Source organism: Choloepus didactylus, chromosome 10, assembly GCF_015220235.1.
Source record: "Choloepus didactylus isolate mChoDid1 chromosome 10, mChoDid1.pri, whole genome shotgun sequence".
Classification (NCBI taxonomy): Eukaryota; Metazoa; Chordata; class Mammalia; order Pilosa; family Megalonychidae; genus Choloepus; species Choloepus didactylus.
In genome coordinates, this window is record NC_051316.1 from 8,151,036 (window position 1) to 8,167,571 (window position 16,536).

Here is a 16,536-nt window from a genome sequence, read left to right on the forward strand (position 1 = left end):
TGCATGAAAGACTATCATCCATGCCAGATATTGAGGCATGCCCACAGGTTGTGGGGATGCAGTTCCCACCACACTTCACTCTGTGGTTCTTGCTGCCATATCCACAGCTGCTTTTGGTTTTTAAAACTAGTCCATCTCCAAATGCCAACCCCCATTTTCCACAGACTGCCACACAGCTGCCAGTTATCTAGTGGGCTCACTCACTCATTTCAGAATGCAGATTCCCAGTTTCACCAAGTGCATGGTACCTGTGGACTTAGCAGACCTTGTCCAGCCTTTGCATCACTGGAAATGGTGTTTTGGGTCACTTTCTGTCTTTTATCTAGCATTTTTCCCAAAGGTGTTTTTTTGCCATGTCTCTCCTAACTGCCATCTTCCCTAATTTCTTAAAATATCAATATTTTATATTGGTACATTTTAAAAATTTTTTAAAAGATACTAAATTTCTTCCTCCCTTTTTGTCCTTATTGCCCATTTTCCCTTGTTATTAATAATCTTTATTCAAATTTTATAAATGCTAGTAATGAAAAGAAGTGTTTAATTTTAGTGTGCCTTCAGGAGATGGAGTATAGTGGGTAGAATAAAATTTATGGCTTGTAAAACTGTTTGAAAAATTGGAAAGACCCAAATGGATCAAGAGACTTATGCTCTTGAGCATACAGAGGAGGTGAAAATAGAAGAGAGATGATGAACATGGGTTTTGCAGGTCCCAAAGAAAGTTGAAGTTGGAAGATCTCATATCCCTGGGATGGCCAGCCAGGGATCATCCTTTATTACAGCAGTCTCAGGGGTCTGTTGTGTATACTTGTGAATGGTCTGTACTTGTATGTTATGATGAACACAAGAATTATGGAGAGTTGAGCCAGGCAGCATGTAGTGATCCAAGTTATCCATGATCTCTGTTTAGTTCTGCAGAATGCTGTATTTTACTGCAAGATTGTCTGCCATTCTAATGAGTAATATACCTATACATTATGTTCAGATAGGAAGTACTTAACACATAACCTCATTATATATTTTAACTTTTGTAACAACTTGTAAAACAATATCATAGATGAGAGGAAACAGAAGTCACCTGGGGCAATAATCTTAGTATAACTATGATATAAAAGTGGCAAATCATGGATATTCATTGTCCTGTCATGACTGTGTTAATTTACTTTAAATTGGTGGAAAGAGATGTTATAGTTATGAATGCTTAAGTACAAATTGTACACCACCATCTGTAACTCATAATGATCAGTTTATTAGGAAATGTCCAGGTTATTATACCCCATGTCTTTTGAGATTCTTTTATAATGGAGTCTTAAATAATCAGTGCATGTATGTGTATATGTCCATGTGTGTGAAAGGCAGGTGACTGTTCAGCACTGAGAATCATCTGACTTAAAACTCAAATGCAATTTGAGCTTTCTGGCAATAATCACTTCCTCACTGCTGTCCTCTCAAACATTCTGTGTTGAACATTGGCAGATGGTCCTTTCTGAACTTGAACGTCTCTCATGCTTTTAGGAGTTAGTGAACTTGAAAGATGTAGTTATAGACTTCACCCAGGAAGAGTGGGCTCTGCTGGATGCATTCCAGAAAATGCTATTCAGAGATGTGATGGTGGAGAATATAGTCATCTGCTTTCAGTGGGTGAGTTTCCCAAACTTACCTATCTAATCCTCTCAAGAAGTGTCTAGAACAACTTATCTATATTGTTTGATATTTTATTTTTACACCTTATATACATATTTTATTGCATAACATAAAAAAAACTACCTAAAAGAAATTTCTTTCTGTACTTACTACTTACATCTAGTTTTTTCACCCCACTAGAATATAATCTTCATGAACACAATTTTATCTGTTTATATTATTTAATGTCTAGCACTCAGAGCAGTTATGGGAATCCAATGAGTATTTACTGAAAGGATAAATAATGGATTAAATGTGTCCTAAATAGTTATTGCACCCTAGAGACTGGCTGTGGATTCTGACTGTAGTCATAAAAGCAATAGGCTTATCCTTTTGCATATAAATTTAGGCTGTTCTGGACAACCTTCATATTGGATTCTTTTCAAGATAATGAATTATTGTGGAAACATAATTTCTTCTTGTGTGGAAATACAGAGGGTTTTGCAGTCTGTCTTTGAACATGGACATCAGAAACCAAAGGCTCTCAGTATATTTGGGCCCAAGGTCAAGATGACACTTTGATGGTGAAAAAATGTCACTATTCTGTGTTCCAGGTACTTTTTCATTGGCTGATCTTCAATATATATACTTTATTCTTCTTTGATCACTATAGTGGTTTGAAGCTATATATGCAAAAGAATAAACATGTTCTTAAATCTAATCTGTTCCTGCACATGTTAAACCATTTTACATTGGAACTTTTAATTTGGTTACTACAGTTTTGGTGTGTCCCACCTCAATCTGGATGGGGCTTCGTCCTAATAATATGGGAGTGCTTTTCAAAGAATAAAATTAAGAGAAGACAGAGAGTTAAAGCCATAGGCAATAAGCTGAAATCAGTGAAACCTGGAAGAGAAGAGACCAGGAGACACCATTATGTGCCTTGCCACATGGCAAGCTAAGGAGCAAGGTTGCCATCTCCAAGCCCCTGAATGCCACAGCCTTGGGAAGAAAGTGTTGTCTTGATGATGCCTACATTTGGACTTTTTCCCAACCTCAAAACCATAAGCTAGCTCTCATGGTGGGGAAGGAGGATGCCAAGAAGTGGCATGCACAGTGGGGAGTGCAGCTGCATTTGTGGAGGTGTCAAGAGCCATGGAGCAGGTGCTGAGAACAGCTGCTGCTGGAGTAGGTGGTGGAGACAAAGGCAATGACAGTACCAGTTACAAGTGTGTGGATTTTTGAGTGAAACCTCCAACCCAAATGAAAAGAAACCTTCAAGGAACAATTTCTACAACAGTGAATCTGCAGAGTCATCTTTATGCATAATACAGAATGTTCTCAGCCCACAGAGAGCTGAATGGGTTGCTGTGTTGACAAGGAGTGAAAAGGTGATGGCAGATTGACTGGAGTATGATCAGAGAGCCAAAAAACTTCATACGCACAGCTCATGTAGGATCAGGAGAGCTGTTCAGTGGAATGAATTCAGTTAGCTCCATTCAGAACCAAATGCAGTCCAATGGAAGCTATGGAGGCAGGATTTCTGCAAACGTGCAGATGCAGCTCATGGACAGTAAGGCAGGATAGCCCCAGGGATAGCCTTCTCCAGTTATAGTGAATTTTCTGTTTAATTTTTTTGTCTTGTGATTGTTTTCCTTTTTTTCTTTTTTTAAATGACAGAAAAGAAGTGTGATGGCATCTTATTCACCCTCTTGTGATTACTCCAGTGAGACATTACTGTTCTGCTCTGAAGAAGCTATTGTCAGATGAATACTGCATTCTCTTCATCTGGCATGCATGCATTTGGACCCATGGACAGAGTCCTTTGGATTAGGGCTTAATTTTTAGTTTTTGAGTTGATATGGATCTGATCGTAGCATGACCTTTTTTGTGAATGCTAGCATCATTTGAATTTTTTTTCATTTTAAACACTTCTCTCTCCACCACCCACCCTTCACCTTATATGATTTTATTGGTAAGCAAGAATATACTATTTGTTCACATTATGAACTATTTGTTCATAATGGTGATTTATGTATATTTTGGAAGGTGTGAGACCCACAAGCACAAAGATCATTTTTTTTCATTTGAAACTTCAGCAGAGTAGACATCTGCATGCTTTATGAAGTTGCTTTATGTGGGAGACCATGAGGAGCAAGAAATTAAAATTTCTTTGCTGCCATGGGCTGATGATACTGCTATTAAAGTTTAGCTGTGGCACCAAGTCACATCAGTTTTACAGAAAAGTAACTAGTTTAATTATTTTAGAAGTACGACTTTTGGTCTGTTTGATTAGAATTGCAATAAAAGAAAAACTTGCATTCATAAAGCTTTATTCTGTTGTAAATGTTCTTTATATTTATTTTGAGAGCAAGGACCTGTGATTCTGGACAGGTGTGGTAATCCTCTCATCCAGTCTGATTCTGAATAGCATCATCTTATTAGCTGTTTAATGTCTTTGTGTACTCATTCTTTTTATTTTTATTTAATATTATGGTATCCAGTTGTTTGCAGTGGCAGTGTTGAACTTCAGGCCTCTGTTACTAACTGTAGACCTCCAGAGGTGTTGGACTTTCTGTGTCCTGAATATTTTGGGGGCCATGGAAGTTTTCAAGAACAACACACTGACCTGGCTGAATCATTGCCACTGTAAACAACCTGGATGGTCACTTTTTATAGTATTGGTAAGCCTTTGCTCAGGTTCCAAAATATGTTCATCCTTTCACAAATTGTGCTGTCTCTTAATATTATACCAGTTCAAATATTTCTGTTTCTCCTTCCCTATAACCACAGCTAGTGATTGTGTCCTCATAAAAATGCTTAAGTTGGCTTAGATTGTATGTGTAGTTCAGCCATATCTAAGTACATTTGACAGGATTAATATTTCATATGCAAAGTGGGCTTAGTTGAGAACTTAGAAAGCTGTAAGGAACTAGGTAATTGACTAAAGAAACAGCAATCATTTTCTCTTCTGCTTTCTTTTATCCTATTCTCCTCGCCTTAGTCCCAGGATATTGTGAAACAAGTAACTGAACAAATGTTATTTTTTATGTAGGCAAAACATGAAAGCATTTCTCCCCCAGTTCTTCTGAAATCAACTTACCCAGTATAGCAGGGCTCCAGATTACTCATTCCTTGTATTTCTGCAATTTTAACACCTCAGAGGTGTCAGAACCACACACAGAGAGAATTGGTCTACAAAAAACATTTGATCTTAGGAGTCACATACTTAATAACCAAAACAGGTATTTTGTAATTTGTTCAGTAACTCCTAAAATTGGATTCATTTGTTGTCACTAATTCACTGTGTGGCCATTGTACTCTGGGATTTGCCTGAATACTCAGGTCATTCTGCCCAGCCAGAATCATATCCTGCCAGTGACAGTGCTGTGTACAAGCTCTTAAAAGGACAGGCTGCATTCTATTGGCATTGTCAGTGTTGATGCTATTTAGTTTATTTTCATTTTGATTTTTAAAATTAGTACAACTTTTTGAACTTCTCACATAACTCCTGGAGCAATGGTCTCCTTTTCCCAACTCATGGTTTTATTTTATTATTTCCATTCTGCTATCCTTTCTGTTTCTCCAAGTACCAAATATTCCCATGAGATTTGGAGTGTTGTCTCCATGCTAAGCCAAAGGCTGGACTCTTCAGCCTGTAACTGTTCTGCAGCTGCCACTAACTGTACCAGCACAGCAGCCACACTGTATACAACAGTACCTGTTAAGGGCTCCTGGGAAAGTGCCAATCAATGCAAGAAAGAAGAAAATGACAACAGAAAAGAGACAATATAAACTTGGGCATATATTTTTAGGGAGGATTGAAGATATTTGAGTGTGAAATGGTAGAGGGGGATGCAGCTTTCCTCCATTCATAAATTGGATTGTAAATCTTTGGAGGTCATTTTTCACCAAAGCAATATATCTTCTTTTTAAATGAAAACTTATTATATAAAAAGGATTTTCCTTCTCAAAATTCATTATGCTATTAATACTTTGCTCAAATGCATGTTAAGAACTGTTAAGTCAGAAAACCTAAAGATTTAACTAATCACATGTATTCTGTTAAAACAGTGATCTGTATTCTATAAAAGAGGTACTTTTCCATGATGTGAGCATGAATTGGTGCCAGTGAGCATAAAGCAGCATTATCAGTGGTCTTTTAAAAATACTTTGTGAGTATATTAGCTTTCACTTTTTTAATTAAGTTATAGAAGTGTCATTATAGAGAGCAAGTTTGCCTTGATTTTGTTTAAAATGATGTCTCCTCAGTGCCTGGAAGAAAGAATTGGCATATTTTTATAATATAAGCATACTTTTTGTACATTGTGTTATTCTTGAATAAAGTAAGTTCAGTGTTGGCTTGTAGATATTAAAAAGAAATTATTGATTTTGATTCAATAAATGTTCTTTCTCAAAAAAAAAGACCATAAGCTAATAAATTTCCATTGTTTCCACCAATGTATTTCATGCTATTTGTTAAGCAGCCTCAGAAATTAAAATGAATTTGGAACCAGGTGACTGGGGTTATTCTGTTGCATATATCAAAATGTGGAAATGGCCTTGGAATGGGGTAAGTTAGTTGAAGCTGGAAGAATTATGAGGTGCTTTATAAGAAAGGCCTAGATTGCTTTGAAGAGGCTGTAGAAATATGGATTTTAAAGGTACTTCCAGTGAGGCCTTAGAAGGAAATGATGTATTATTGGAAACAGGAGGAAAAGCAATCCTTGTTTTATAAATGACAGAAAACTTGGCAAAATTGATTTCTTATGTTAGATGAAAGGCAGAACTTCAGTGATGGACTTCAATATTTGAGGCAGTTTCCAAGGTAAGTGTGAAATGTGCAGACTAATTTCTCCCTGCAGCTAATAGTAAAATGCAGGCGAATTAAGATAAGCTAAAAACAGAAATCCTGGGCATAAAGAAACCTGAAATTGATGGTTAGGAAAATTCTGAGCTTCTGGAAAGCAAGTCCCCAGAGAATAGTGCTCCATGTGGGTGTCATATTAAACATGGAACCAGTCAGTGATTTCTGTTCAAATCAGAATTGGAGGTGCAGTTATCCAGAAGCAGTCTGTGGCACATTCCTCTGTCTCATGGTTTTGACCTCTATATTCTACATGCACAACTGACAGATTTTTTGCAAGATCAGCATGAGTGGAACCATTGGCAGCCTGGATTAAAAGGGATAGAGAAGGGGCAGATTGTAGGAAAAAGGACAGAACCATGGAAAGCTGAGGCCTGGACTGAAGACATCTCAGGCAAGAAGGTGGTCCCACCCATGTGAGTGGAAGGGATGTGTTTGCTCCAGGGCTTGGGGTGGTTTGGCCTCTCAACCTATTGTCAAGGAAGAGTGCTGTGACCCCACTGTTTACAGAGGTTAGAGTCTGTACCTGTGTGGGTGCAGAGTCTGGCTGCCACCCCACTGTTCTAATAGGATGGAGACTTCACCCTACCATTTACAGAGAGCTTGGATCCTGCAAAAGCACTTGGAATGGGTAGGACTGTGTGCTAGTTTGGATATATTAGCTCCCCCAGAAAAAGGCCATGTCCTGCAAAAGCACTTGGAAGGGGTAGGACTGTGTGCTAGTTTGGATATATTAGGTCCCCCAGAAAAAGGCCATGTTCTTTAATGCAATCTGGTGGGGGCAGTGTATTAGTGTTGATTAGGTTGGAACCTATTGATTGTTTCCATGGGGATGTGGCTGAATCAACTGTGGGCAAGACCTTTGGTTGGATAATTTCCATGGAGATGTTACCCCATCCATTCATGATGGATCTTAATTAAATCACTGGAGCTATACAAAAGGGCTGGCAAACAGAAGGAACTCAGTGCTGCTGTAGCCAACATAGATATTTTGGAGATTGCCATTGAAAGCAGACTTCTTGTTCTAGTTTGCTAATGCTGCAGAATGCAAAACACCAGAGATGGATTGGCTTTTATAAAAAGCGGGTTTATCTGGCTACACAGTTACAGTCTTAAGGCCATAAAGTGTCCAAGGTAACACATCAGTAATCGGGTACCTTCACTGGAGGATGGCCAATGGTGTCCAGAAAACGTCTGTTAGCTGGGAAGGCACGTGGCTGGTGTCTGCTCCAAAGTTCTGGTTTCAAAATGGCTTTCTCCCAGGACATTCCTCTCTAGCAAGCTTACTTTTCTTCAAATCATCACTCACAGCTGCACTGAGTTCCTTCTCTTTGAGTCAGCTCATTTGTATGGCTCCACTGATCAAGGTCCACCCTGAATGTGTGGGGCCATGCCTCCATGGAAATATCCCATCAGTTATCATCTACAGTTGGGTGGGGCGCATCTCCATGCAAAAAACCTAATCCAAACTTTCCAACTTAATCCCCACTATTATGTCTGTCCCACAAGGTTGCACCAAAGAATATGGCTTTTTCTGGGGGACATAATACATTCAAACCGGCACACTTCTACTGTAGAGTTTGCCTGGGAGAAACAAAGAGAATACCCCCAAATGCCTAGAGAGAAATGTCCTGGGAGAAAGCCTTTTAAAAGACAAACTGGGAACAAAGGAAGAAGATGCCAGCCAAGAGCCTTCCCAGACAACAGGGTTGTTCCAAATGCCATTGGCCATTATGTGAAGGTGTGCTGCTGTTGATGCCTTAGCTTGGACACTTTGTAACCAAATAAACCCCTTTATAAAAGCCAGCTCATTTCTGGTGTTTTGCAAAATAGCATTGGCAAACCAGAACAGGCTGCCATTTCTTCAGTTTCAGAGGGCAAGATATCATTCCGTATGTGAATATCAGACCTCCAAATTTAATGGAATATGCCTTGCAGGGTTCAGAACCATGAACTTTGTCTTCCTTTCCATTTCTCCCTATTGGAATGGAAATGTTTATTCTGTACCTGTCCCTCCATTGTACATTGGAAGCAGATAACTTCTTTAGATTTCACAGGTCCACAAAGGAGAATTGTGCTCCAGGACAGACCACACACATAACTGATTTTAGTCTTTGTACTAAGCTTTGCTTCTGAAATGACTTAAGTCTTTTGGGATATTATGATGGATTGAATGCATTTTGCCTATAGAAAGAAGAGGTCTTTTAGGGGTCCAGAGGTTGGAGTATGGTTTGAAGCTGTATGTACCCCTGAAAAACACTTTGTTAACTCTAATCCATTCCTTTGTATACTGAATGTATGTATGCCCTTTGGATAAGGATCCTTGGGTTAAGGTGTGTTCCACCTTAATCAGGATGGGTTTTAATCCTATTACTGGTTTTCTTTATAAGAGAATAAGATTCAAACACATAAAGGTCCATCAGAAGTAAGAAGCTGAAATCAATGAAACCCAGAAGAGAAGCAAGAGACCAGGAGATGTTACCATGTGCCATCCCATGTGGCAGGCTAAGGATACAGGGTCACCAGCTTCCAGCCCAAGAATGTGACAGTGTTGTGGAGAAAGCATTGCTTCAATTATGCCCTGATTTGGACATTTTCCTGATCTCAAAACCATAATCTAATTAATTTCCATTGTTTAACAACTTTCATGGTATTTGCTTGAGCTGCATAGGAAACTAAAACAAACATCTTTCCTGGACTTGATGATAATACACTAAGTACACAGAACTCAGAATTCCATTTACTTTTTCCCAAAACCAGGAAATCACATCTGCAAATCTGATGTAGCCTCCAACTTTGATCAAGTAGAGAAACTGATGGAAGAAGGAATTGGATTTTTCCAAAGCCAGAATTCAGGTGAGCTCTAGGAACCTGTCCTTCATAACAAGATAAAGCCTTGTCAGTGACTGAGTAGGTTCTTGAAATATCACCTGCAGATTTCCTTAAGTAAACTACATGTTATGAAATGTACGTGATGATATGGGGGAAAGTTTCCACAGGTGTAGTCATTTTTTTGGCTTATTTAATAACCTGCATTCAAGTGTCTATGGCTTTGGGGAAATGGATGTTTACATACAATTGAATTTAAACTTTCACTTAATGGCCCTTTTCCTGGTACTTCTCTTCAGTGTTTTTCCCTCCCTTTAGCTACCCACATAATATTTTAAAAGTAATTGTTCTTATGCTTCCATCTTGAACATCTCTTTTAATTGTCAATTTCACATGAAGTTTCCTACCACCAAAAATAATACTTAATTTGATGTTCCTTCCAAGATAACTGTCATATATTTGAAACAATTATAGGGTCATGTGGGTCTTTTTAGCATTTTCATTTCCCTAATGCTAGTCTAGCATTTAATTCTCTTTTCAATTGTTTCAGGCAGTGAAGGTGGCTTTAAAAAACAAGAAATGCTCTCCATGCAACATATCTGCAGGAAAGACACATTTACAATCATATCATTGGTAAGCATCATGATGGTGAGCCCTGGTCTTCCAAATAAATACCTGGAAGTGGAATAAATTAGTAATTCACTGCAATCACTTAACTATTGGTGGGTTTAAGTGCTAAACCAGAAAATATCTGTGATAGTTAGAATTTAGGGAAAATTAATTTCAATGAAAAAGGATAAACTGGGTTTTTTTTTTTTTATCTTCATTTTATTGAGATATATTCACTTACCACGCAGTCATACAAAACAAATCATACATTCGATTGTTCACAGTACCATTACATAGTTGTACATTCATCACCTAAATCAATCCCTGACACCTTCATTAGCACACACACAAAAATAATGAGAATAATAATTAAAGTGAAAAAGAGCAATTGAAGTAAAAAAGAACACTGGGTACCTTTGTCTGTTTGTTTGTTTGTTTCCTTCCCCAATTTTTCTACTCATCCATCCATAGACTAGACAAAGTGGAGTGTGATCCTTATGGTTTTCTGAATCCCATTGTCACCCCTCATAAGCTACATTTTTATACAATTGTCTTCGAGATTCATGGGTTCTGGGTTGTAGTTTGATAGTTTCAGGTATCCACCACCAGCTACCCTGATTCTTTAGAACCTAAAAAGGATTGTCTAAATTGTGCATAAGAGTGCCCACCAGAGTGACCTCTCAGCTCCTTTTGGAATCTCTCTGCTACTGAAGCTTATTTCATTTCCTTTCAAATCCCCCTTTTGGTCTCCATCCCACGATGCCAGGTCTACATTCCTCCCTGGGAGTCATATTCCACGTTGCCAGGGAGATTCACTCTCCTGGGTGTCTGATCCCATGTAGGGGGGAGGGCAGTGATTTCACCTTTCGAGTTGGCTTAGCTAGAGAGAGAGGGCCACATCTGAGCAACAAAGAGGCATTCGGGAGGAGGCTCTTAGGCACAAATATAGGGAGGCCTAGCCTCTCCTTTGCAGCAACGGTCTTCCCAAGGGTAAAACCTACGGTTGAGGGCTCAACCCATCAAACCACCAGTTCCCTATGTCTGTGGTCATGTTAGCAACCATTGAGGTGGGGTAGGCCAATGCAGGAGAATAACATGGTATGTAACTAATATAGGAAAGTTATTAATTGGAGACTGGCACTGGATGATTGTTCTAGAATTCATATGTATATGAATTGATTTTTATGAACAAACCTTTTATAGTCTCTCATCTACTTCCCAGAAGCCAAATTCTAATACTCAAGAGAATGGAATTATGTGTAGCAAATTGCCAGAAGATTTTACTCAACCTGTGTTAAATCACAAGGGTAAGAAAACCTACTTCAGCAATCTATTTGGAAAACCTCTCAATGACCAGTCATCTTTTAATCAACAAAAGCATTTTCACACTAGAAGTAAATCATATGAATGTCTTCTAATTGGTAAATCCTTTTTTGAAAGCTCTGTTCTTACACATTACAATGGAACTCGCATTGGAGAGAAACCCTGTAAATATCATCTGTGTGAGAAAGCCTCTACTCATAATTCTGGCATCAGAGTACATGAGAGACCACATACTGGAGAGAAACCTTCTGAATGTCACCTACCTGAGAAAGCCTTAACTCATTTCTCTACCTTGAGACAACATGAGAGAACTCACATTGGAAAGAAACCATATGAATGCCATCTATGTGGGAAAGACTTCACTCGATGTTTTTCCCTTAGAGTTCATGAGAGAACTCACACTGGAGAGAAACCTTATGAATGTCATTTCTGTGGGAAAGCCTTCACTTGATGTTTCATCCTTAGAGCTCATGAGAGAACTCACACTGAAGAGAAACATGATTGTCCTCTGTGTGGGAAAGCCTTTACTTATCTCTCTTCCCTAAAATGACATGAGAGAACTCACACTGGAGAAAAACCATATGAATGCCATCTATATGGGAAAGTCTTCACCCATTCTTCTTATCTTAGAGAACACGAGAGGACTCATGCTGGTGAGAAACCACATGGATGTCTTCAATGTGGGAAAGCCTTCACTCAATATGGTAACCTGAGACAACATGAGAGAACTCACACTGGAGAGAAACCTTATGAATATCATCTATGTGGGAAAGCCTTCAGTCATTTCTCTAGCTTGAGACGACATGAGAGAACTCACACTGCAGAGAGACTATGAATGCCATCTATGTGGAAAAGTCTTCACTCACTGTTCTTCCCTTAGAAGACATGAGAGAACTCACCAGAGAGAAAATGTCATCTATGTGAGAAGGTCTTCACCTGTTATTCCAGCCTTAGAGTACATAACACACACACATGAGAGAAACACTATCAATGTCTTTTGTGTGGGAAACCTGTCACACTATGTTCCTCCGAGACAACATGAAAGAACTGACACTGGAGAGAAACTTTATTAATCTCATCAATGTCTGAAAGCCTTCATCCACTCTTCTGGTTTTAGAAAACATGACAAAATATTGAGGGGAAAGTTACCATAAGAATATTATCTACTTGGGAAACTTAGTTTATTTTTGTAAACTTAGACAACATGAGAGAACTTGAATTGAGTGAAACCTTATGAATGGTATATGTGAAAGGCTTCAGCCAATGTTTACTTATTAGATTACGTGAGAGAACTCATACCACAAATGATTTGAATATTGAAGGGATTTCAGCCCTTGAGTTATCCTTCAAACATACCAGACAACTCACACACTGAGGAAACATTTGTAATCAATCTGGTAGAGCTTTAAATCATTCTTTCTACATCAATGTAAGCCAGTTCATACAGGAGAGAATCAATATAATGTCACCTTTGTGGCAAAGAATTTAGTAAGAAGGTCTGATAATATACAGTTTGAGAGAACTCATGTTATACATTTAATGAAAGTTGGAGGGTCTTCATCCTCTGCTCCTATTGATAGACAAATCTTTACCAGATGAAGGAGCTTCTTGAGAAATTTCCAGGTACTTCATGCTGGAGATGTTCATGAAAAATCACAAAATTCTTTGTACACCCACACTTATAGGGCAATTGAGAAGTCATACTATATAAATCTCTTATCAGTGTCATGAATGCAGGCATAAAATCAGTGATCACCCATTCCTTTAGCATTAATTTTCATATGCAGAGGAAATAAAAATCCTGAAATCCATTTAGAAACATCTGCAACTTGATTTTACATCAGAAAATTCATAGTGGGAACTGAAATACTTTATGTGGCCCATTAGCACAAAATTCAGCAGAGACTCAAGGTTTTGAACAAGAGTTACTGTTGATGTTATGTACGATAACAGTACAGGGTGTGAAGTGAAATGAGTGTACTGAGTTTTGAAATTGTAAAAAGTATTGTGAAGTGAGGTTAATTCATTGATTAGTTCTTGCATATATATAAGAAACAAATATTGTTGCTGAAAATCTAATGTTTGCCATATTCTAGTTTTCTTTTTATGCAGTTCCAGTCACAAAGATTTGAATCAATCAGAAAGTAACTTGGAATGATAACTCAAAAGTCTAGAATACAATGTTATTATTCTTTACTATTGTCTTACTGTTATAATCTATATGTTCATGGCAAGGATGAAGGCAAACATTGATAAATAAAATCACTTTACAACTAGCGTGTGCTGGTTTGAGTCTCTTATGCACCCCATAAAAAGCCATGTTTGTGATGCATTCTTGGGGCAGACTTGTGGGTGGGAACTTTTGATTAGGATTTTTCCACTGAGTTGTGACACTGCCCATTCAAGGTGAGTGTTGGTTAGTTTACTGGGTTCCTTATGAGACCTAAGAAGCAGGTGCAGATGTCACTTCGAGATGCAGACAGAAAGCCTTTTGGAGATGCTGAGAGATGAAGCCTAGGATTTGCCATGAAGAAGCTAAGAAGACCCCCACACACTTAGAAATGCCCTGAAAGAATAAGTATGGATGCACAGGAGCTGAGAGAGAGACGATAAGAGAGACAAGCCCAGAGACATTTTAGAGAAATCCACTTGGAAACCAGAATCCCAGAGCAAAGGATCGGCAACCAAATGCCTATCCAGCTGACCAGTGTTTCATTTCCCAGGCCTTCCTTCAGTGATGGTATCCTCTTATTGGTGCCTTAGTTTGGACACTTTTATGGCCTTAAAACTCTAAACTTGTAAACTAATAAATCCTGCTTATAAATGCTAATCCATTTCTGTTATTTTGCATAACATCAGATTTAGTGAACCAGACAATAGGGTTTTATGATGTGTAAATACTCTGCTTTTAAAATACTTAATGTTTTCATAATTTAGTAAGAAATTAAAAACAAAACTATTTAAATAACATAAAACATGTCATGGGGACTTGTGGTTTCATTGGCCAGAAAATTCCCAAGTTCAGAACCTGTCAGTGTCATTCTATACATTAGTATTTTGTTGCAGAAAGGCTTTTGCCAACAACACAGAGATCACACCAAACAAGGAAAAGAATGTTATTTTATAATCATAGGGAGTGTTCAATTTACAGAATGCCAATAATCAGAGTGTCTAATTTTCTGGAGGGAGACATCTGCATCACCTCCAATTTAGAATCAGGGTGCCTTTCTGGTAATGACACTGCAGCCTACCCATGGTGAATGCATTCCAGTGAGAAAATAGAACAAGTATATTGAGATTGGAATTTTGAACTTGTGGCCTAAATAGGGAGCTCCCTGTTCCTCCACTCCCTCAAAGTCCAATATTTCCTGTCATGTGTTCCAGTGCCTTGTTTTTCTTACACTGCAATATTTAGTGCTGAAATAACTTTAGGTGGAGTCACAACACAGTAAGTTCTTCCTGATGGAATTTTTGTAGCTGTTATTTGAGTTGTCCACTCTAGTATCCTCTCAACCCTACTCTGTTGGGTGGAAATGTGCCCTTTTTTGGGTCACTTGTGCTGCAAATGAGATATCAAGAACTGATTCGTGTCTCCTTGGATATCTGAACACTTTGCACAGGTGTTTCTCCGCAGCTACAACAGTGGTTTCATCTGCCATATCATGCATGACAATTACTGTCTCTTACCCATAGTATGTGCCTACAATGTCTTTTGTCTATGACAAAACTCATCTCAATATCCTCCCCCCTATGTGGGGCATGACTCCCAGGGGTGTAAGTCTCCCTGTCAACATGACTTCCTGGAATGAGCCTGGCCCTGGCATTGTGGAATTGAGAATGCCTTCTTGACCAAAAGGGGGAAAAGAAATAAAGTTTCAGTGGTTAAGAGATTTCAAATAGAGTTGAGAGGTCATTCTGGAAATAATTTTTATGCATTATATAGATATTCCTTTTTATCTTCTAGTGTGTTAGAATAGCTAGAAGGAAAGAATCTAAATCTGTTGAACTAATTCATTGACTTGATTCTTGATGATCGTATAGCTATATAATTTTTATCATGTGATCATGTGAGTGTGAAAACATTGTGACCAACGCTGCTAGATCCAGTGTATGGGCAGTTGAATAATAAAATAAAGACATATATAAGGCAAATATATATGTATAACAGTAGGGGGATATGATTATGGGATATTGTTTTGGGTGTTCTTTTTTGTTTCTTCATTTGGAGTAATGAAAATATTCTAAAATTGATTGTGATGATGAATGCACAAGATGACACTGTGAGCCATTGATTTTATACTTTGGGTGGACTATATGGTATATGAATATGTCTCAATAAAATTGCATTGCAAAACTCATCTCTATTGAGTTGTGCAGTTTCCTCCATGAACCAAGCCATACCATAGCAGGAATTCCTTGTTATCCACTGTATTGATATCTCTGCAGTGGCTTGGGATATATGCCACTTGAGCAACTGTATTCAACAGGCCCATGAGGATTTGTGTCCCCTCTTTCCCCATCCACCTTAATGGGGACTTCTGATCCCTGGGGACACCCAGAATCCTTGATCACTAAACATTCTTTTTAAAGGGAGTAAGATCAGGTTACAGACAATAAGGAGCATTCTACTGATTCATCATGTTCACAGTCTGAATTGTCCTCACCATCCTGGTCCATACACAAGGAAGCCTTGGCAATCCATATGTTCCTCTTTCCTGGGCTGTATCTGTTTCTCATTTGGCCAATGCAGAATTCTAAATATTTCCATGTCTGTGAGCCTTTTTCCTCCTTCTCTGTTATGGCTTCTAATAGAAACTTAATCTCTTACTTACAGGAAATATCTTCTTTCCCATAAACATTGGCAGTTTTTCTGCAAGGATCCTTTCCTTTTTTGTTTTACCTATCCCCAGATTTGGTAACTATAGGCACATTGTTCTTTTTGGGTTTCTTTGGTTGTTTTTTTCTGGTTTATGGCCCATCTGGCATGGCTTCCATTGGTGGGCTTCTATCCTTCTGAGATACCTCAGTGAAAATAGGTAATGCTATGCTGTTCATTTCCACCCCAAAGCAGGACATTGTGGTGGGTGTTTTCTACCACTTCACACATTACTTCCTGAGGAGAATAGGGAGGATACAGGGGTCTTACCCTGGGCAGGCCCTCATTTCATTAATGCCTCTAATGCTATCCAAGGCATGACTACCTCTTGTCCTAACCAGGAAAAGGTTAAGGCGGCCAAGTGTATTTCCTTTACCAGGAGGGCAGTTATGGCCTCCTGGATAGCCTTCTA

The 16,536-nt window shown here is 38.5% G+C and overlaps 1 protein-coding gene across 3 annotated transcripts in view; it reads left to right on the plus strand.

The window, feature by feature from the left end:
- LOC119505551 (zinc finger protein 596-like) overlaps positions 1–16,536 on the plus strand; it is a 62,594-nt gene that overhangs the window by 32,521 nt on the left and 13,537 nt on the right. For 2 of the 3 annotated variants that reach the window (XM_037798378.1, XM_037798377.1), the window contains 3 exons: positions 9,248–9,343; positions 9,867–9,949; positions 11,148–15,101. In XM_037798378.1, coding sequence (XP_037654306.1) covers positions 9,304–9,343; positions 9,867–9,949; positions 11,148–11,699 — 675 coding nt within the window. In that variant the 5' untranslated portion in view covers positions 9,248–9,303 and the 3' untranslated portion in view covers positions 11,700–15,101. Of the gene's footprint in view, positions 1–9,247; positions 9,344–9,866; positions 9,950–11,147; positions 15,102–16,536 lie in introns of those variants that run through there. The other variant, XM_037798379.1, reaches the window with a different exon arrangement.